Source organism: Echiichthys vipera (assembly GCF_963691815.1).
Source record: "Echiichthys vipera genome assembly, chromosome: 14".
NCBI lineage: Eukaryota > Metazoa > Chordata > Actinopteri > Perciformes > Trachinidae > Echiichthys > Echiichthys vipera.
In genome coordinates, this window is record NC_139839.1 from 9,583,690 (window position 1) to 9,607,506 (window position 23,817).

The window sequence follows — 23,817 nt, forward strand, 5'->3', positions numbered from 1 at the left end:
TTCTTCCTCTACTTCTCCCTCCTCTCTCTCTATTTATCTCAATCGCTCTTTTATCCTCAACCTCCTTAACCAAACAGACACAGTAACCGTCATTATATCCATCAAACAGAACCGTTTTCTAAATATCCAAGCTGCTCTTGAGACCAGTATATTTATTTTAAAATGCCCTTTTCGGTTAGTGATAATTCCCCCCTCGTCCCTCCTCTTCACTCTCTTCAAAACTCTTCAGGTTTTTTCAACAGAGCGATTCTGAGGCGGGCGCAACCGCACTAGAGGGGAAGTCAAGTCGTGCTGGACTGGCGCGATATCCTCGCACGGTTCACAACTAAAAGAAGACCTGACCTGCGTTTAATCATGCTTTTAAAGGATGGAATATGCTGATTTTAAAAGTTGACCAGGGATTTCTAGTTGTGGGGTGTTTGCGAGGCATGGCTTTCCTTTTAACTTGCTTATTTCTGTCTTGGTGAGTATGACAACTCTTTTCTCTGCGTGTTCTCGGACTTTTACGCACGGGAACCAAAGGCTGTGGTTGGATGTGCGTTTGAGAAACTCTGTATTTTCAACAGTTTAATTGTCTGTTGGAATAAGCTTTCATTACTGCATATGTACTTTAGTTTCAGTGCGAGCAGTGTTTGGGGAAATCAGCCCGGTGATACGAGTATCTATTTGGATAACATCACGCGCATATTGGATAGATTACTGGATGGCTATGACAACAGGCTGCGACCTGGATTTGGAGGTATACTAATGACTGTCTCATATTGCATTTTATACTATATTGCCTTAGAATATATTGGATCAATGTTCCTTTTCTTGGAAGATTAAGTTTCTATCCTGTAGTTATGTGTGCCTCATTTTCATTTAGCCTTTGTGCTGTAATGGTTAAACAAGTCAGTTTATTTTCTTTTATACAATTATGACAAAATTACAGCTAACATATGGCAACTGTGAGATTGAGAATCAACATAGAATCAATTTAATGTTTTTGTTTGATTTACAGTGATGATTGTATCTATGCATGGGCTATACATTAATTATAGCTTTTTTTTCACTGCTTTATATTTCGAAAAGCATTTAAATGTCTGATCCAAAGTTGTTGTTTTTGTCAGTAGCAAAGCAACTACTTATCCTTCTGCTTTAGGTCCAGTTACAGAGGTCAAAACTGACATCTTTGTCACCAGCTTTGGACCTGTTTCAGATGTTGAGATGGTACGTAAACTATGCTGACCGATGAAACTGGTACAGGATACACAGGCTAATTTGACGGCTGTCATACATACTGTATGCATGTATTTCATCGCTTGTTTACAAAGTCATTGTCAATGTATTAACACAAAGGAGAATATGTACATTTTCACCAGTAACTCTGTGCATGTAGTATCGAGTCATGGCTCTTCTAGCCTTCATTATTCCAGCATTTGGGCTGGATGTCATTAGTGCAGCTTAGGATTTTAATCTGGTTGACAATCCCCCGTCAGAGTGGGAAAGAGAGAGATGGCTGATGTTGGGACGGAATAGGTTTGCCTTTCCTGCCATGGGATAGGCTGAGTGCTGTATATCTGTTGTACTATACACTGTTCAGGCTTTAGGCTTTCACTGCATCTAAAGCCCACTTGAACTGCCATGTGATTTGCCGGTGGCACTTCTATAGAGATTCATTTACAAGACACTTTAGGGTTGCAAGGCCATCCATTTGATCTACAGGCATTATGACTTTATGCTGACTCCATTAATAAAATAAACTGTATTCACATTTAATGATTTCATCAACAATGGATCAATAATTTTACTTCATTTACATAACTGGCAGTCCACATAAAATATGATTAAAGATAAGATAATCATAAACCATATCTGTTGTAAAGTATGTTCTATGTATAGGTTTATCTATGAGTTCAATTGTCCTTTGAACTAATTTAATATTCATGATAAAGAAACATACTTTTAAGGCTATTTTGAGAAGATAAGCATGTCTGTGTCCCACATGGATTTGTTAGTATCTATAAATCCCATATGTACTCCCTTAAAAGAAACAACAATAAATCAAAGCATTGACTGTAAAATGTATAAAGAAGTGCACATCTATGTTTTTCAGTGTATTAGTACTGGCGGCAATGGTAGAAAAGTCCAGAAATGAAAAACAACAACTGACAACATTGCCAGTAGCTACTCTATCCAGCAGGTCCAGCAAAAACCATGGCTCACACACCCATCTGCCATTCTCTCCGGGGGTAGTGGAGATAGTAGCAGCAGGAGCAGAAACAGCACCAGCAGTAGGATTGGTAATAGTACTAGCAGCAGTAGTAAATAGATCCTGAACCCACACTCTCACCCCCATCCAGGAATACACCATGGATGTGTTCTTCCGTCAGACATGGATAGACGAACGGCTGAAATTCGAGGGCCCCATTGAGATCCTGCGGCTCAACAACCTGATGGTCAGCAAGATCTGGACGCCGGACACCTTTTTCCGGAATGGCAAGAGGTCGATCTCTCACAACATGACCACCCCCAACAAGCTGTTTCGCATCATGCAGAACGGAACTATCCTCTACACCATGAGGTAACAGTGCTGGACAGTGAGCTCCAAACCCAGCCAAGACCGGAATAGAGCATAGACCTGGAAAGCAAATCAAACAAACAAGCATCCAAGAATATGCAGACATAAAAAGAAATGAAGAGGGCCATTCCAAAAAAAAGATATGTGCCATCTGATACTGAAAACAGGTCTGGAAAGCAATTCAAACAAACATGACTTCAGCTTTGTTCCAATGTATCATTAAAACAAATACCCTTGAGTTACTGATGGCAGGAAAACAGATTCTTTTAATAATTGGATGTTGGATCAACTTAACTTTACACCACTTAAAGGGTTATTTAATCCATATTGTTAACTTGATACATTTTCTATACAGGGTATTAAATATTGCCATAATACAAATCATTACATATGAATCTCTACAGAGTTCACACAGCCATCTTACATCAATGAGTGTTTTAGTCATTCATTGTACTGCATGGCACCACAATGACTGGATCCATCTTAAAACAGTAGTCATTACTTAGCAAGTAACAGTGTATCAGTTATTAATCAAACACTCTTTCAACTCTTCTCTATTCTGACAGATTAACTATAAATGCAGAGTGTCCCATGCGTCTGATGAACTTCCCGATGGATGGCCATGCCTGCCCGCTCAAGTTTGGGAGTTGTGAGTTTGTTTTTTGTTAAGCCTCACTGGTCTGACAGATGGTGTCACTCTTAAATGATCACTCTATCACTGAGTAACTGACTGTCTGACAGCGCATATTCATATTTGAAATGTCTCATACAATAAATTTGGGGAGCTGTAAAAACAAATCTATGCCAGGAGTTCCTCATTCAGTATCTGTCAGGTGTATGAAAAACCAGACTTAAAAGAGGTGTTTATGAAATGGAATGCAAATCTAACAGCTATCTGTAACTGCTCTCATTTTATATCAGCAATAACACTAGTGATTTGTTGTTGAATGATGGTGGCATTGAGTCAAATGTTTTCAAAAACATGAATATGCTAGGCTCCTTTGGGCGCTCAAAGATAAAAATTTCACTTCATTGTTCAGCCGTTTTCATACGCAAGTTCATATTTTTAAAGGATATTTTCGCTTGTATGCTTATTTATTTATTTATTAGGTTTTTTATATTTGAGAATGCAGAAAATCAGGTCAGTTTTGAAGCCAGAACCCAGGCAGCAGTAAACATCTTTGTCCCTGTGTCTGTTATCCTCTCAAAGTGTTTCTTTGTGTTCTACATTTTAAAAATACAAAAAAATAGGGGTGGGGGTGAACGGGGGTACACTCAGCGTCCTTGTTGGACCACATCCATCTTCAAACTAGGTCTTTATTTTGATCTCAACTACACATCAGTAATGTTTTGTGACAGATAGACAAACATACACCTGGAAAAATACTCAAAATTGCCTCTGTGGGAGTCACCAATGGAGTAAGTGTCTCCAGGATGACATTTTGCCATGATGCCACACACACACAGACTCACAAGGTGAAAACAATATCAGAAACCCAGCCGTGGCTTGTCATAAAAAAATGAACATTCTTCTTCATCCACCCTGTCTAGATGCTTACCCCATCAGCGAGATTGTGTACACTTGGAAGAAAGGTCCTCTGTCCTCTGTGGAGGTGCCGCAGGAATCATCTAGTTTGCTGCAGTACGACCTCATCGGCCAGACAGTGTCAAGCGAGAGGCTTAAGTCCAACACAGGTGACAAGAGATTGTGTTGTCCATTGTTTAGTGTTGAGATTCTAACCCTTCCAGGTAAGGGGGTAATAATTCTCAAAATCCATGATTTGAGTTGATGAGCTGAGAATGTGTTTATTGTTTTGATTTTTTTTTTTTTTTAAAGCTGGCTACATGGTATCAACCACACTATAGGGCCATATGGTCAGATTAAAGAAAAAAAGTACTAGACCACTGATCTTCCTTTTGTATTTGATAATTTAAAGTGAAAGCTCATTTCATTAGATTTTTTTATATTTAAAAATTGATATTGTCACACCTTGTATGATAAGGTCACTATTTCACAGCCTTGCACTGCATGTCAGAGTCTGTGATTTTGACTTTTGATATATGTATGCCACTTTCTGGGGTTATGTAATGTTTTGTGTAGCACATTACTAGATATTTTATTTTAAACCAAGACATATATCTAGTTGTATCAAAACGTTTAGACTACTACTTGTCTATTCTTCCTGATTTGTCACCAATAGAAACATAAATGTCTCTAACTTTGACTATTTCAGGTGAATATGTCATCATGACTGTCCATTTCCACCTGCAAAGGAAAATGGGCTTCTTCCTGATTCAGACCTACATTCCATGTATTATGACTGTCATTCTGGCCCAAGTCTCTTTCTGGATCAATAAGGAATCAGTTCCAGCTCGGACTGTGTTTGGTAAGATTTCTTTAAATTTATTCATATGCTGTATAAATTCCAGTAAATGTTTCTAGCTCATATCCAAGTGAAAATGGGACATTGATGCAAAATGATGCAAATGGAAAAAGAACACATGCAACATGTTGCTTTCCTGCCGGGATTGGATCATTTGGAAAGTGGAAAAAAAGAACATTCTCATTTTAGCTGCGAAAAATCTCAACACAATGGCTTGCAAATAATGGAGGTGTTATCTAAAAAAAAGACAATCTTCTGAGTTGTTATTTCACATGATTGCAATCATAACTGTAAAGTGTAGAACAAGTCAGTTGGAGACATGCCTCTGATGCATTATCCAGTATAGTGTCTTTCTGGTAGTTCTGATAAGTCTTAGTTTTAAAACCCATGAGTCATACGAGGATATCAAGTTTTTATCAAGTTTTTACTTTATCAAGTTTTAAACTCTCCAGAGTCAATTTTATTTTCTTTAAGTATCTAAAACTCAAATGAAAAACTATCGACTCACCACCCACTGCTTGACCCGAGAGTGAGTCTGGCTCTGCAACCTTCAAGCAATCGTACTTTTCTTGATTTGCTCTGCTCTGATCGGTTTGAATTGCGCAGACTGGTCCTTAAAATACAACCTTCAGCAAGGAAACAAAGATAGACAAAGTCATCACAGTGTTTTTAACGCTTCTTCATTATCTCTATTCCTCCTCCACTGTGCTGGAGCTGAATTAATTGGGAATGAATGAATGAATGAATGAACATTTTTGAAATTGGTCATGCAAGGGCAGAGAGAGGAAGGATGTTTACTTGGCCCTCTCCCGAGCACTCACAGGTTCCGCTTGCTCACATTACATTACGGTACACTTGCCACCGAGCTTTAGCCTCGGGAGCAGAGAGGGTGAGACACACTGAAGACAGACAGAAAGTGCGACTGAGAGCAACGAGAGAGACAAAGAGACAAGAGACAAAGCAAAGAGTAAAAACATGGGGAAAGTGTGTGAGAGTGGGCAGAAATTATTCTCCTTTTTAATTCAATTTCCCTTTTCTCGTTAATTTTCAACAAGCTGCAGTTAGGTGGTGTAACACCGCTGGCCCTCATAGATAATGTTTCTGTAGTCTGTGCTTGTCTCTGGGAGCGAGCCAGCGCTCCAAGGAGCCTGTGTACTTCAGAGAATAGATCCCAATCATTAGTGTTAGCGTGGAAGTTAAGGCCCCATGTGGGAAGCACATCTGTGGCAACTCATTAACCTCACCCGTCCTGCTGTTTTCATTTCACTCAGTATTGGGCATAGAATAAAAAAAAACTGCTAATTCTCTAGATTGCTGCTGTTAAAAAGGAGCTCTGGGCAAATACAGGGCATGCTGGGTATTTTAGAAAAGTTTGTATAGAATAAAATCAAAAAGTATATATTGGTTTTCTCATAAAATAAGGCTGAACTTTATCTTCACACTTGTTTCTTAAATTAAAGTGTCCTGCTAGTGAGCTCTTAAAGAACTTCTGCTATAGACAGCAATATATATGAAAAAAGCCATTATCTGAGTATCTTGCGTTAGTGCATGTGAAATAGAAAGTTGAAAATGAGGGCGAATACAAGACACATTGCTATATGACAGCGCTCCACCCCAATAGTACATTTAAGTCATAGTATGTTGTGTGCCGGATTGTCAACAACCTCTCTAAGAGCTTAAAGTCCCTTGAGCACAAGTCTCACAGACTTAATTGAGTGTGGCCTAATTTGTACCTTGCTTTTTTTTCATATAAAAGCACATAGATGCCTCAAGCATTTCATTTCAATCCTGTCTTTATACTTCATCCCCCTCCCTCCTACGCTCTTTCTTTCTTTCTCTTTCTCTTGCCTCTCCCTCCTACCCTGACAGGCTTTCTTCCCATGTCCCTCCTCCCCTTTGCAATCATTTAACTTGTGCTTGAGCTTGAGACAGTCAGCGTTGGCTGGCTATCGGAGGAGGTTGCATTTGAGAGCTGTTAGCTTTCACTACTTAAGTGGTGTGTAGAAAGTGCTTTTGGGGCATTACTGGCTGCATTAAATCCCCTGCGTTAAGTTCCTATGCTGCTAATAAAATGTGCACAACTACAGTGCACATTTGCTAAAAGCATGGACAGCAGTGTTCAATGGCCCCCTTTCCCTGCTTGCTTTAGCTTGATGAAAGTGAATTAGATATGTACTTTGTTAATGGGCCATTTAAAGAGATTATCATTGTCAGCATCTTTATCTGACTTAATAAGGTTGTAATCTGGGCAAGACAGAGGAAAACCTGCAGTGATGAAGAGCATTTTTTTTTTCTATTAGCAGCCCTTTATATCTATTTTTGTTGGTGTGTTTTGATAGTTGACACTTCAAAAGTGCTGTGGACTGTTTGTGTTAACTATCATGTTACCAGGAGAATTCATGAATGGCCTCAGATCTATAGTGTTTTTTCTTAGTTTTCTATACTTTGAGGCTCACCCTGTCATCTATGCTTCAATCTGGAGCAATGGCCAGAAGTTTTACTTCAGCTGAGAAAGACACCAATACCCATATTGCTTTAACTTTCCAACCTATCCATTGATACATGCTTTTCTTTTCCAAACAGCCCTTTCCCCCTTCTGTTTATCTTCATTTCATCTCATCCGTAGCTTGTATTGTAAGATACTTATGAACAGAGAAACCAATATTAGCAAAACGTTGTGCCTTGTGTCTGGGTTATCTGGCTTTCTCGAGAATGTTCACAGATATTTACTGTCTTTTATTAGTGTGCCAGTGCGGAGGCATGGGTTTAGTCTGCTTATGGACGGATTAGCAAATGCTGAAGTGACTTTTTGGCAAAGCTCACTGGGCTGAAATACCACATGTCCTGACATTCTAGTCATAGGTTATGCCATCAAACATAGCTGCTGCCATGTGTCGAAGATAATCTGCTGGAAAATCAGTTGTGTACACACTACAATTAAACATTCATTACTCTGGTTTATTCATAAAACGGTTGGTTCAAATCAAGCAATCTGATTTGGTTCATAGCTGCGATTTTGTAACCACATACAACAGCTATGGCGTCCAATTCCTAATAATAATTCACTCTAACATCTGAGAAACTAAATGACTAATGAACTGATTAACAAGGTTAACTACCTAAAACCAGATACAAAAATGGAAACATGGAAGATTAACTTCATCCTTCTGTGTGGCCTAACTATGGATGAGTGGAATGAGCAGTGCCCTTTCCTAAGAAAAGTCAACGTGTCTCTGCATTGCATGCATATACGTACGTTACCCCATCAAAAAAAGCCTTTGCTTGCGACAACTACTGTGCCGGATCCGGCTGCATTTGCCAGCCTGTGAGCAGGGGCGCGCGCAATGGACATGCAGATAAACAGCACCAGGGAGTTGCTGGTCTACAGCTGCCTCATTCGGTTTACTAGTAGTGTGTTTGTTATTTTGTGACTTTGATTAATGCTCAGGTTTGTGTTAGGCCGAACATCGCCCCTTAGCTGTGATATAATTACAATTTACCACAGCTTGTTGGTTAAATGTAATTAGGTTGTGCGTGCCATGGCATTCCAGTAAAAGAGTAGACATGAAAACTCAGTTGTATACCCTTTAAAAAGAGGTTATAATTGATGTCCATACTATGGTAAGACTTCAGTCTCATGCATTTTTATTCTCAGATTGAGACTTCAGAAAACCTGTGTTGATGATTCACCACAGTACATGCTCAGACCTCACAAGGACGTAGTTTAGAATCACCTCTGCAGCATTGTGGTCTAATAAATACTTAAGTGCTATCATCTCTGCAATGCTGAAGTGCTCACAGACATTATTTGCCAGATGGTCTATTTTGCTGAGAGAGTTCAAATGGCTTTTTCTAAGGAGATGCTGCAGTTTTGTTTGCCACTTAAGTGATAAAATAGCGTTGGGAAGAAGACCTGATAGATTTGATCTATTGATTTGGAGAAAGGGCTCTCAAATGGCAGGTTGAATGGTAACAATTGATTCTCAAGTTATTTTCTAATAACATTACAGTTGTTTCTGTATAGTATATGTATAGCAATATAGAATAATGTATATCGTGGATTGTGACATGTTTTATCAGACAATATTAATAATAATATTCTAAAATATTAAGAATATTAAGATCCTGTCAATTCAAAATTTTACATTTTTCTTCCTATCAGAGAGGGGTCAGCAAAAAGAAAAATACTGAGGAAAATGGCTGGAAGACTGGGAAACCATATTCATTTTCTTAATGAGAGTGATATAAGGAGATCAATACCATTCTGATGTCTGCACTTTAAGTATGAAACTCGAGCCAGGATGCAGTTAGCTTCAGCTAAGCATTAAGACTGTAAGCAAGGGACAATACCTTATCTTGGCTCTGACCAAAAATTTAAAATAGAAATATGTGTATTAGAACTTCTATAGCTTGAGCTACAGCAGATGAGGAAAGTAACTTCCCTTGCTTGTCCATGTGAAAATAAAACAAGCCATATATGAATATTAATTAGTGAGCTTTGCAGACGTTGGCATGGCAGCAGAGGCACAGTTTGCCAGCAGGCCACACAGGAACAACCTTAGGGCCGCAGGCCAGTAGGGGGCCCCTGAGGGATGACAAACTTAAAACAACAGCAGTGACAGAATGCAAAGTTTTCAATGATAGTAGGAGACCTGAACTCCCTCAGGGGGCAAATTTTTTAAACTTGGTAAGAGGCATGCTTTCCGCTCTGGGTTTCCAGTTTGTATCCAAAGCTAAGGTAACTACCTTGCTCTAAGTCTATATTTAACTCACAAGCATGAGAGTGGTATTGCACTTATCTAACTCTCTGTAATGACGTTAATAAGAGTATTTCAAAACACGTAAAGACAAAAAAAGTTTCAGCTGACTTACTGCCAAAGTATACCAAAACCGTAAACACAAGAATAAAGTTAAGCCAGTGAGATAAGATAAGCATGTTCCTAACATCTGTCTCTGTCTGCAGGTATCACCACCGTCTTGACTATGACAACGCTCAGTATCAGTGCCCGCCATTCTCTCCCTAAAGTTTCTTACGCCACAGCCATGGATTGGTTCATCGCCGTTTGCTTTGCCTTCGTCTTCTCCGCCCTGATTGAGTTTGCAGCCGTCAACTACTTCTCCACCCTGCAGGCCAACCGGGAGCTAAGAAAGGCAGCAGCCATGAAGGCAGCTCAGGAAGCAGCAGCGGCAGCTCCGTCTGCAGCCACAGGGAATGATGGAGATGTTTCCTCAGTAAGTCTGCCCCACTTTTTCACACTTATTGTGCTTACATGCATTGGCAAATCGGTTCTGGCTCAAATTCAAACCTCTCACTAAAGCAAGGGACAAAGGTATTCATAATATGTTGTTGTCAACTGCTCTCACAGGGAAAGAAAAGGGCTTCACTTTGCCTCATTACATGCCTCTACATCCCCTAATCAAACTACTCTACTGGCTTCACCACACGTTAGTCTTCTTTCTCACAAATCTAAATTGAGCTACTAAATAACATAACTCTACACAAGGCTCTTAAAGTTGTAATGCATAAAAATTGAGATACATTGATTCTAGCTGCCTCTTTGGCGGTAAGCTGTAACTGCACGCAAGCCTGTTCTCTCAACTTTATTGACACACATGCATCTCCCTTCTTCCAGTCCATCCCCTATATGTTACCCTCTTAAATACACACACACACACACACACACACACACACACACACACACACACGCACACCCACACACACACACACACACACACACACACACACACACACACACACACACACACACACACACACACACACACACACACACACACACACACACACACACACAAAGGCCAATCACTAACATGGCAGCTTATTTACATATAGGGAGGGAATGTCACCACAGACACAGCTATTGGAATACTTGGCAAAGAGGCAAGTACAAGTTTTTTCATTAGTGGTTCATATGATCAGTCACTATTGTTTTAACCCACTCTTTGATAGATTGTACCTTAACAGACAATTAACTTGATGAAAATCTTATATATTACAACTTTAACTTAATTTCCTAAAAGTTTGATGTTGTAACACCAGTACTCATTTTCTGAGCTGTTCTCCTTTTTTGGACTTTGTCAAATATGTATTTCGTCTATATTATGTTTAAGAACAGCTTGCACATGAAATGTCTAAATTAGAAAAGGTATATCCAATTTAAGTTCCATTTTGCATTCACATAAAGATTCAGTGAAGCACATATAAAAAGTTGTGGTTAAATATCAGCTGTAGCTTTACACATGAAAATGTGATAATCCCAGCAAATGAACAGAACACTGTTTCTTTATGTGGCTCTGTCCCGTCTGGCTGATGTAAAGCAAAACTATATTTTTTTAAACTGCACGATGAAAAGTCATTTAAACTAGCTGAAAGCAGTTCCTCTTTGTTTTGTTAAGATTTTGATTCCCTTCAGAATCTTTACTATTTTTAGATTTTCTACCAGTTGAATGTCGTTGTTGAGGGATTGGCGCTGTGCGATTAGTTTTCTTCTGAACTCTTCAGATGTTTTTACCAATTGTGTGGATGGTTTAGTTTGGTCTATGGCTCTTTGGCCGACTGGTTGTAGTGGTCATTGTGGTGAAGGTTATAACTAGTTGTTTCAATTGTTCTAGATCTACATAACACTGATAACTAAGTAGTGAGTAGTGAGTGTTGTGTGAAATTTAGTTTGGGTCTGGATGGTTTAGATCATGGGTGTTAAACTGATCCAGTAAAGGGACATGTGGCTGCAGGTTTTCATTCCAACCAAGCAAGAACACACCTGACTGGACTTACTCATTCACCTGAACTGTCTTCACACAGTTGATTTGTTGGACCAGGTGTGTTTTTGATTGGTTGGAATGAAAACCTGCAGCCACACGGCCCTTTACTGGATCAGTTTGACACCCCTGGTTTAGATGGTTTACAACTTCTTTTTACATCACATGTTTGATTTCAACTTTCTGACTTGCTCTCCAGTTCTTTCTACAATATCTCGTTTTCCTCCTGTTCAGCCATTTGCTTATTTGCAGTCACACATGCAGTGCAAACACACAAAAACAAACACACAACTGTACCAAAATGTACCATTATTCCTTCTGTTTCTGCCTCTTCTCTAGCCGCATGCTGTGCTCTTCATGTGAACCCTCTATTCATGACAAACACTCTCCCTCTCTTGCACACACACTAGCCCTCTCGCACACACACATATTGACCATCCCCCCTTCTCTCTGTGCTTGAATGTGCCGTCCACATATAAACACTGAAAGACCACAATCTTCGCTTTATCCACGCCTGTCCTCACAGCCCTACACGAGAGCACACATAATCTGCAGCACACAATCAAACCGATATACAGGCATGTATAAACTCTTCACACATGTAATCTGCAGCAAATTATGCCCCTTACAATCATACACTTCACTCATCACTCTATATGATGTCTTATTCATCCATCTACAGTTTATTTATCATCCGTCCCCATCTCCCAGTCCTCTTTTCTGCCCTGTAACTGTGTGATAGCCACAGAGTGACAAGAGGAGACAGCCAGTGGCTCTGTGAACGATGTTGCTGCAGATTATGTAAGAGCCATAGATTAAGGGAATATCCAGCAGATCACTGTAGGCTCACAAGAAGGAGGGCAGTCACCACAATGAACTGGAGTGGGGGCCGAGAAAGCTGGCCCGGTCCATTTTTGTGGAGCAAGATGGAGAGATGGATGCGAGGAGCCTATGTGGTTTGTTTTTGTGCTGTGCGTGTGTGTGCATGAGAGAGAGAGAGTTACACTGAGAGAAAGAGAGTGGGAGGGATGCATCATGGAAAATGACTGCTTTCAACAAATATGTAGGAGGAAAGACTCTTCATTACACAAGAAAAGGGAAAAAACACAATGGTGCATCATTGGGAATAGAAATAACCATACAGCAGTCACGATTTTAAACATTACGACCTGTTATGACTGTCAGGTAAATCCATAACAGGAATGGAAACCTCAGAGCAACATTAGATAAATGTTTCTTTTAACTAATCAGATATACAACTGTAGTGGAAGGGGGTGTTTATCATGTGTGTAAAAGGGTGGTGCATGCATTGTCAGTGGCATGTGTGAGTAGGCGGTGCAGTATGTGGTGTAGGAAATTAACAGAAAATAAATTATTGGTGGGAGGAAGAAAAGGTGTGTGAGAGAAAGAGACAGGAGGGACTTTTAATTATGGGTCCAGCCACAGGTGCCAGCAATCACAGGATTGGTGATCATTGCGGGGTTGAGGAGACGTCCTAATTAAATTGGTCCAGGTTTGATTCTCAAGCATTTGTCGTGGTGTCCCGGTGTCCTGATAATTAGTTACAAACATTCTGACAACAAAAGACTTTGTGAATTGTACCTAGAGTTACCTGAGGAGTTTTCTTGTTACACTGTTACATTCAGTGTTTCTCATAATACATTGTGTGCACTCCGGAGGCCTGACACTATCAACTGTACAATAGATTAGTGGAGCTGTGTGAGACATCATATAGACATAAATGCCAGTTTTCAAACAAATATGGAAATGCTCATCATAATGGCCTAATAAAATGGCATAATAATCCAAAATGGCTCCATAACACCACTGATCAAAAACTCCTCAGGGTATCTTTACTTTTAATACACGTCGAAGATTGATTTTAGTTATGTGTATGATTGGATTATAAGTAACACACTATAGATAGACTACTTCCTATTGTTGTCAGTAGCCTCATCCACAGCCTCAGCAGCAATACATTATTCTGTGATTTAGTCGCACATTACTCCCGGTAGTTTGATTCTACTTAAGGTTAGAATCAAACTATGTTTTACATACTAACCAGCAGGGGGTTACATCCTCAAATGTAATTCTGTTATTTCTCAAATGTCATCTGTTTGCCCAGAGTGGGCGAAACCAATGTTTAAATATAGCATTCTGGCCTGTCCGGGCATGCCACAGCGAGCTGGCAGACTCAACATATGTCCAACGGAGAGACCTGCAGAGTAGTGGACCATTAGTGAAAGACATTTGAGAAATGTTTTGACTTTTCCCATAAGCTTTGATGAGGACTATGCGACCAAATTATTTTCAGTCTCAAATGGGGATATGTTATTATTAGGTTTTTGAAAATGTTTTATTCTTTTTTGACCTCCCTCTTGAGCAAGTCACATAGGAAGCTAGTAGCTAATATCATACAGGGTTCAAATTGGAGTATGCACTTGAAGAACCTAGAAGCAGGAGATCATGATGTGTTAGAATCAAAAGTCAAACATGTCTTTCAAAGAGTTATTTTTCTGAACCTGCAACTTTTGCACCACTGTTAAGAATGCAGTGTAATATTGTGTAATATTTAAAGGATGATGTAATGATGTAACATTACATCTCTTTATTTCCATCTGGTTCAACATCTGCAACACTCTGAATTAAGACCATTAGGCAGACTCACAAACTAATGAGATGATTTGTGTATGCTTTTTTTGTATTTTTAATCCCAACCAATATCCACTTGTATTCTCTACCTTTCTAAACATAAAAAGTAAAAGAAAAAGAACGATAGCTATTACACTATACATACTTCCCTCCTTCAAATGCATGAATAAAAAAAATTACATTTACATATCATCTCCAACACCCAATAATCACTCACAAGTGTATACACAACCACTCAACACCAACGTAGATGAACCTTCATGCACTTACTCCCATGCCATATTGGCAGTGCACAGTTAGAGTAACCTTATTTCTCACATACACCCACACATACACTATTAAACGCACTTACATGTATCTCCCGCCCACCCACACACAAATGCCCTCACCCAAACAACATCCATACATCCATGAGCCAGTTCCCTTCCTCCCTGTGTCAAAGTGGGTCTGTTGAAATCTAGAGCAGTGGATAAAGAGAAGAGGAGTTGATCCCTCTGGGATTTGACCAGGAAGAAGCCAAGCCTGTTGTCATTATCAAAAATAGCTTGTGTATCAGATAAGCTGCGCATACGTACTATACAGTACGCCACACACACAGGCCATGCACGCAACGTTTCCTCACTGCATGATTGTTTACCTCAAAAGGAAGTATAAAAGTGATAGGGAGCTGACATTTGAAACAGTTACGACAGAAAACAAACTAACAACTATGAGACCAAATTCCTGTTTTCAGCATATATCCTCACATTGACCTTGACCGTACAAATGAGCTGTTATTCAAGAGGAGGAAGCATACCTAGTACAGATAGGGTCACACATTGTAATTGAGTGAAGAGTGAGCATAATGTTGGGATGACCAGCTGTTGGATCAGCAGGACCCACCCCCTTTGCAAAGCCCCTCCCTGCTGTCATGTTGCTATAGGGCTTTACAAATCTAAATCTATTGTTTTTTATCCCTTATTCTACCCCATAGAGCTTTCACATTACATTTTAACTCCTGCCTCTGGTCAGGATCGAATGCTGAACTCCTTTCTCTTTCTTTGTTACACTTTATACATGGCAATTATCAACACTGTACAACAGTGAAAGATACTAATTTCTTTGAGGGAAACCATGGCTTACAGTTTTAAGGTTTACCAAAGAGGAGGAAGTTTATCTGTTATCTGTTTCAGACAAAAGGGCATCAGATTGAATAATATGCAGTCAAGCCAAGCTACAATCATATAATTTACATGCAACGCCCTCTATTCGTAGACCTTCACCTAATTTTCATGATTTCATGGTTACGCTCCTGATCTCAGACCATCATTCAGAATTTGAATGACACAATGGTTCAATTTCATCAAATTACGGATGTGAATGGTCATTACTATCTCAAGATAGCTGCTATATAAAGACTATTAAGGTCGTTCAAGATGGTTGGAGATGAGAATCAGGACAAAGACACTTCTACAACATAATTGTATCATTTAATAAACATTCTATTTTTAACTTTACATTTATTCTTGGCTGAGACGATTACATTTGCAATTATGTCAACAGTTTGATAGTTTCTCAACCTGTAGAGGGGCATGTAATCCTGTAGCCTCACAAATCCAGCGTAAATCTCCCAAATTCAGTTTTTGCTCCAAGACTGTCGTCTGCAAAAAACATCCACTTTGAATTGAATAAGCCTGACCACTGGAAGCTGGACACGTCAGTGACCTATATAGGAACTTTAAGTCATGCTTCATCCGTCAAGGAGGTTATGTTTTCAGCTTCTTTTGTCTGTTGCTTTGTTTGTTTGTTTGTCTGTCTTGTCAGCAGGATTACGGCAAAACTACAGGGCCAATTTTCCTGTGACTTGGTGGTAGAGTGTGGCATGGGCCAATGAAGAACCCATTACATTTTGGGCAAGATAGGGAATTCGTGCTGGATTCATGTGGTGTTGTAATAATTAAAAAAAGAGTTCCCAACGGGGGAAATTTGCAGTACTATACCATTGTAAGATAGGGCATGAATTAATGGAGTGCCTTTCTAGTTCAGTATGACATTGGTTTGAAAATAAAAATATGAAAAAATCATATTGTTCTGTAAATATACAGTCTCGTATAGATATATATATATATATATATGGTTATTTCCAAAATAACTCAATGCAGCCATTGTTAGGTACTACCTTGATCCATCAATAACTGACTGTTTGTGCTATCTCTATGGTCCTTCAGGTTGACACAATCATTCATACAGTTTTCTTTGGTTTATAAAAAGGGATTTCACTCTCTCTCACTCTACCTACAGGCAACACGGTGTACCTTGACCCATTTCCCAGATGTACTCTCTCTTTCTCTACATCTATGTACACACACACACACACACACACACACACACACACACACACACACACACACACACACACACACACACACACACACACACACACACACACACACACACACACACACACACACACACACACACACACACACACACACACACCGTATGATTTACAACTATTGGAGCAGGGAGCATGTGTTGAGATCAAACTGGTTTACTGAAAGTTGATGAGGCATAGCGATAATAATGTGTCAATATACCAATATCCTCTTTTGTTTAATATATTTAGTCTGCTTCCCACACCTGTACATCAAATAAAAAAGAAAACATCATTGATTTCCTTTGTTGAGCTTGATTACTGTGGTAGTCTACACAAACACACACACACACACACACAAACACACACACACACACACACACACACACACACACACACACACACACACACACACACACACACACACACACACACACACACACACACACACACACACACACACACACACACACACATACACGCACACACACACACTTCCCACATGCACACACACACTTCCCGCATGCACTGTTTAACTCACAGCTGTGCAAATATGGCTCTAACATCAGGATTAATTTTTTATGGTTTTTCTTTTTAATTCTCTGTGTAATATGTTGATATAAACCCCATTATAACATGCATATGTTTATACTACCGCATTAACATTCTTAGCACATAACACAAGATGGTTTTATGAATCTGGGAACTGCACAGCAACCGTTTTATTATGAATCCCCACATATGTCATCCAATATTATCTCCACTTACAGATTATATATATTTCCTTTTTGTCTTTCCAAGATGGATGCCAGCAGTGTGCTAAAGAAGAGGATGAACTCTGCCTCACTGTTTGACCGCCCTGCCAAAACGTTTCCCAACCCACCTGTCAATGCCCAAGCCTTCCTGCAGCAGGGTTCAGCTGTACCATCCAACAACGTTCTCACTGGCACCAGCATCATTGACAAATACTCCCGCATCCTTTTCCCACTCTCGTTTGGAGCCTTCAACCTGGTCTACTGGATCGTCTATCTCACTAAGGACACGATGGAGATGTCCAGGTGAACAGATGGTTGTTAGGAATAATCCCAGCACCTCATCACTGAAAGTAATTTGTTTAGGTAAACCCCCATAACCTCAACCAGGCTACTGCAAAACAAATCCACAAGTTCCGTACGTGTATGTTGAATAGGTTGGTTATAACTGCCAGCCAGACTTTCCACTTTGTTAAACTTCATAAAAATGTTTAAACTTTTTGTAACAATAAATTTAGTTGTATAACAATTAATCAAAACCAACTGCAACAACTGCATGGCCCTTTTTACACTTGTTTACAGAGAGGGATTTTATAGGATTGCCGAGATGAAAGAGTTTCCAAAGTTGGTGCTAATGTTGATGAGTCACTTGAGTCCATCAAAGTTGTTGGAGCTTGTCATTTCTTTCTTATTATTTTTTATAATAATAGTAAAATGTCCACGGAGTGGTAGGCATAGGATTGCAGTTTCTCTTTTTTTTGTGCAAGAAAGCCCACATCATACACTGTCTATAATGTATGCGTACATTCTGAGTATAATAATTCATATTTAAAGACATATTTTAAGCCACACTCCATGGTTCAGAACTCAGAACTGCCCTCATATTGTTTTTCGATCAGCTCTTATTTTGTGTATGTGTGTGTGTTTGTGTGGGTGTGTGTGAGTGAAGGAGTAGGGAATGTTCATTATGTATCTTAATGTATGTTTGCCAACCTGAAAGTTCATATATTACCCAGCATCCACAAAGCTCTGACTTCAAGCTCTAATTATTTACCATATGGCTTTTCCAAATGTGTCAGCAGAGTGGAGGAGTTGGTCACAGGCTTGACAAAGTAGTTAAGTTATAATTGCTATACAGCACCACCAGACAGCATTGGCAGGCTCTCTGGTTGTCATTCAATATTTTGCAATGCGTCTAGCAGTGCACACTGCCAACGGGCAGCAGTAGTCATACCCCGTAGGTGTCAGAACTTGCTATACACAGTGAACTACAGCCAAATGCAAATTAATTACTAGTCTGGGTAGCAATAGAAAAAATGTGTTCTTTAAGGGGTCATTTGCCAGGCATGGACTACACGAGAATACTGCTTTAGGAGCAGTTCAAATTTTAGATAGTGATGATAAAGTGCTATCAAACCCTAACCCTACTGGCCACATTCCTATAGCCTAAGGTGTGCTGCTGAACCATTTTGGTACATAATAGTATCTGTGATATACGGTTTCAATCAAAACACTACAAGGAATGTTACTTGAAACAGCAAACTACCGGGTTAGCTACTGTCATTGTCAAGGTGAACTGTGAAGGCTCAGAGGCACATTAATGTCATGTTCACAAGTGGTGTCTTTCATAAATATGTCTATACCTTTATCTCCTGAGACATATATATGATTCACAGTTGCAGCTGATTGTAGACACAGCAGTCCTCATTACATTGTTACTGCCAAAGCAATATGTCTGTCAAAAGATGAAAGATGACATCAAAAGATGTATGTTGCGCTCATACATCACCTCTATGGATGGTGTAAGGTTTGATGCTTTGACAGAGTGCTGAGGGTTATACTGGTTGAAGGAGAAAGCTCTGCCCATGATGTTTGCAAGTTTGTGTGTTTGATTCACCTCAACCATATGCTCTACACAGATGCATATGCCTGGTTGTGCATTTATGTACAAGCTATCGCCGCGCTTCACCACTCCTAACTCCAGGTCTTTTCAACTGTGTGGGTTCAGCTCCTTTCATTCCCTTCCTTGCTCTTTCTCTAAAAAGGGAATAGCCCTGAGGCCTGAGCCGAGACAAGTCAGATGACATGACAGTGTTGGCAGGCATCGGGATAGCTCTGTGTGACTAACCCTCTTAGTGACACTGTCTCAACTGTTTTCTATTAATTGATAGGGACTGAAAGTGAGAAAGTAGATCCTGATAAACTTCATGTGGAAATGCAGCAAAGTGGTTGCCTTCAGGACATGGGAATCAACAGAAATTAGAAATAAGAAAGTAGCATGCAAAATACAGTATTTTGCATGTGTGTTTCAGTGTGAATCTGTGTGGACGTCTGCATCCATTCAAGTGTATGTGACTGAGCAGTAAGTGGGGGGAGCGATGAAAAGAAAGAGGAGGTGATAGCCCCAGGGCTGATAACTGTAAATCCCAGTGGTGTTTGAACCTGTAGCTGACCAGCCAGTGTGAAGTACAAGTACAACCACAGGTTGTCACTGTGATTGATTGTGGTTACATCATTCTCGCTGTAAAAGCCAAGATGCCTAACATGGATAAAAGCTGTCTCACATGGTAGCTGCACATGGTCACATGGTATCTACACATGGTGTGGTAGAATTTACAGTTGATTTTTAACTCTCCAAAAGGCTGCGTCTCTACATACAAGGGAATCTAACAACTTCGGTCAGTCTAGGTCCTTGTTGACATAATGATGATGCATATACTGTATTTGCCATATACTTTAATTTTACTTGAAAAAAGCAACTTGTTTGGCCCACCACAAAATAAATAAATGGCAACCTTTACTGACCAGATAACACTGAAACTAGCCAGCAATCTTCAAGTCACATATAAACACAACATAACTTACGGTATATTCATAGTAGGGATGGGCACGAGTAGTTATTTCGCATCAATTCCTTAAGAACCAATCGAGTACTCGTTTTTCCAAATCTATTTTTAGAACGCAAAGCATCTTCTTGCAAGAATAATGATGCACAGCAATACAGCCTACTCAACACCTAATGCTTATTCTCAATCAAAACAGACACAGTTACCCTTTTAAGGATTTATTTTTTCACAACCACAACTTCAAAACATTGTTTACTTACAAAAATATAATTAAATTTGTTTTCGCATTCTGTTAATGATCAGTCAGGGCTATTAGAGGACGATTGCATGGCTCACCGAGCTTCTAGCTCGTTGACATCCATATTTTCGATCTTCAACTTCTCTAATATGGTGGGTCAAAGAGTCGGTTCCAAAAATCGAAAGTGGTTGTGTCTCAGTCCAAGTGCAGAAGCAAGAAGTGCTGTACGCGCACACACGTTGTTTACTAATTGAGTTAATATGAAACAAGGACTACTCGTGGAATCATTCACTCACACCCATCCCTAATTCATAGAGAAGACATGACATACTGTTGTAGCATCTATCTGATCCCTGATCAATGCAACCGGTGCATGATTTGTATGGATATGAGAGTGATGATCTATGTGGGCGAGGGGATTCTTTAACCCGTGATGATGAGACAAAATAGCTTCAAGTACATTACCAAAGCCCTGTGGACTGCAGTGTGGCTTTCCCTGAATAGCCTGGAGCCTGGTAAAATGAGATCTGGTTAATGAAGATGAATTTCAGACCGAAAGTTACAATAACACGTGTGATGGAGCTGAACTGTGAGTCTGTAGAGAGCTTTTGAAGACACCAGCTCTGGTGCAAATTAAAGCATTAATGCTCAGTGATCTGGGCCACATCTGAATCACAGTCCGATGTACAATGCTTCACACTTCTCATAATTAACACTTTACATTTCACAGCTATTTTTATGCAGAACCACCCACTCTAGCAACCCCTTGATTCTGAGTTAGATCCACCTGAATCCAAATATCACATCCATTAAATGAAAGCGGGCAGATATTTTCACTCCAGAGAAATAAATATACAGCTCCATTGGCACCAACTGAAACATGATAGCAGTGCATGCGACAGACCTCTTTCTCTATTTGTAGCTTTGCTTTTATTATAGAAGGCCCTCCTGCTAGGATGAGCTGGACCAAATAAAAGAATGTCTCTTTGTGTGTGTGCAGGTGGATTTATGTGTCTACTTCTCGGAGGATACAGGCGAACAAGTTTATAAATGTGCCATGGCAGCAGTGCCTACTGACTGCAGGCTATTTTAATGAATAGCACCATTCAGGATGAGACATGAAGGAAACAAATTTGCTGAAAATACTTCCTTCCATGAAGGGCCCCAGCTGGTTGGCTAACTGGTTGCAGGCTGGCTGACTGACTGGTGTATGTGTGTCAGAGTGGGTACAGCAGGAGATAAGCCTTGCCCCTCTTTATTGCCCATCACAGTGCCAGGATTGAAAAACAACTTCTCCATTGTTGCTCATAAATCAAAACCATTAAATGCTGTTTCCAACTCAATTCCTATTTTCGACTGTGGGGCTGTAGCCATAACTTTGGTGTAATGATCATTCAATTACAGGCCACTCAGACAGCGAGCGAAAAAGATATAATATAAAGCAGTGATCCCCCTATCTATCATCTTTCTCTCTGTGGCCTTGTGGGAATTGCTACATCCGCCTTTGTCACATAGTTTATGTTTGTTTGCATGAGCGCATTCCTCACACAGCTATACCTGTGTTTACATGGACATCTGTGTTCACAGTCAAGTGTACAAATGTGAACAATTACAATTTCTCATAAGATAAATTGTGATCACTCAAGAAAACTGCTCTCTGTTCCTGACTCCCCTTCAAATATACATACTCTTTCTCTCTCTCCATCCCTCACACTCAATTGCTTTCTCCATTTCTCACTTTATCTCAGTGTCACTCTCTCAGACACACCATCTACCTTACTCTGCTACCCCTGCCTCTCCATCTCTATACCCCACCCCACCACCCCTATCTCTCTATTTCTCTCCCATGTGAACTGCCTGCACTCCTTCTCTTTGATAAGACCGAACAGCCAAACAGGCTAAGCAGAGTGGTGTCCCTCTACCTTATCTACTCAGCATTAATCATCCAGTTGTTTCAGAGCAAAGAGGAATCTTGTCTATGTAGGACTGTACAAATGTGTCTCATCTGTCAGTCTTCTTCACAGACCATATAGATTCATATTGGCCATCTTGTTACTTTCGCAAATACAGTTAATGCAGCAGGGCAGCCTTGTCTTAAGAGAAATGGTTCCATCACCAAAAGGTCACAAGTGCAGTTACTGCAAGAACCAATATGAGTCTGTCAGCAGTTGTACGACCTGTCAGTGCACCCTAGAGCAAGACACTGAACACTGCTTTCTCATTTTAAGTTACACTGGATACAATGTTACAGTAAGCTGCTAGTGATGATTTTTTAACATAAAAATATTAGTATATTTATATAGAATGGGCTGTCTTTCCTAACTTGTTTTTTTTGCACATAGAAACTCACCTTTGCCCATTACAAAGATATGAGAAAATATTTTGATTTGCAAATTCAATTGAATTTATAATCATTTTAGCTCCATGTTTTCCCTTTAAAGTACATGGAGACATTACCTATTCTATTCCAAACTGCCTCCTCACTGATGAACTAACCAACACGGAAAGATGTTCGTAGAAACTTTTGCCAGTAGCCATGTAAGTTTTCTGGCTGAAAATGGCTCTCAGTGCTGTCATAAGTGTCTCCTGCTTTTAGCACATCAGGCAGAGGAGGTGGAGGTGTGAACTTCCTGGCAGAGGTTCGCAGATGAATTTCACAAGGTCTTTGTGAACAACATTGGCAGCAAGGGACTGAATAAATTCAAATTTTAAATTCAGCCTCGAATGGATGCCAACATTCACAGCAAAACTGAACTGGAGCATGCTGTTACATCATACCAGTGTGCGTTGTGCAGGCAGATGTGGACGCATGAAATGATGTAGGTGTGTGTAGGTGTATGCATGCATAAATCTGTATGTTTGAATATGATAGAATATAAAATCAATAATTCACAGTAAACCTTTATTTACTCTAGGCAGCATACCAGGGCACCCATCAGTGTCTGCCTGTTTCTCTTTAACACACACACACACACACACACACACACACACACACACACACACACACACACACACACACACACACACACACACACACACACACACACACACACACACACACACACACACAAAGACTGTACACATTTGCCATTTTATTACTAATACTACCTTTTTTCTCTTCTTTTTGTCTTACAGGGACACTGTTTAAGCCAAGAGCTCATCTTCCTCGAAATCACACACACACACACACACACTTTCATCACACACACACACACACACACACACACACACACACACACACACACACACACACAC

At 39.9% G+C, this 23,817-nt stretch overlaps 1 protein-coding gene across 1 annotated transcript; it reads left to right on the forward strand.

Moving 5' to 3' along the window:
- Positions 1 to 323: 323 nt before the first annotated feature.
- On the forward strand, positions 324 to 23,817 carry gabra6b (gamma-aminobutyric acid type A receptor subunit alpha6b). The gene is made up of 10 exons (XM_083927536.1): positions 324 to 463; positions 615 to 739; positions 1,142 to 1,209; positions 2,343 to 2,563; positions 3,127 to 3,209; positions 4,112 to 4,255; positions 4,795 to 4,947; positions 9,908 to 10,176; positions 17,528 to 17,784; positions 23,698 to 23,817. The coding sequence occupies exons 1-10, from the start codon at positions 375 to 377 to the stop codon at positions 23,708 to 23,710; spliced, it is 1,422 nt and encodes a 473-aa protein (XP_083783662.1). The 5' UTR covers positions 324 to 374; the 3' UTR covers positions 23,711 to 23,817.

Excerpts from the sequence above, each read along its gene's own strand:
- gabra6b (XM_083927536.1), top strand. The coding sequence starts at position 375 with ATGCTGATTTTAAAAGTTGACCAGGGATTTCTAGTTGTGGGGTGTTTG. Across the intron at positions 1,210-2,342 it reads CTGTTTCAGATGTTGAGATG|GAATACACCATGGATGTGTT; the intron begins GTACGTAAACTA and ends ACCCCCATCCAG. Across the intron at positions 3,210-4,111 it reads CCCGCTCAAGTTTGGGAGTT|ATGCTTACCCCATCAGCGAG; the intron begins GTGAGTTTGTTT and ends CACCCTGTCTAG.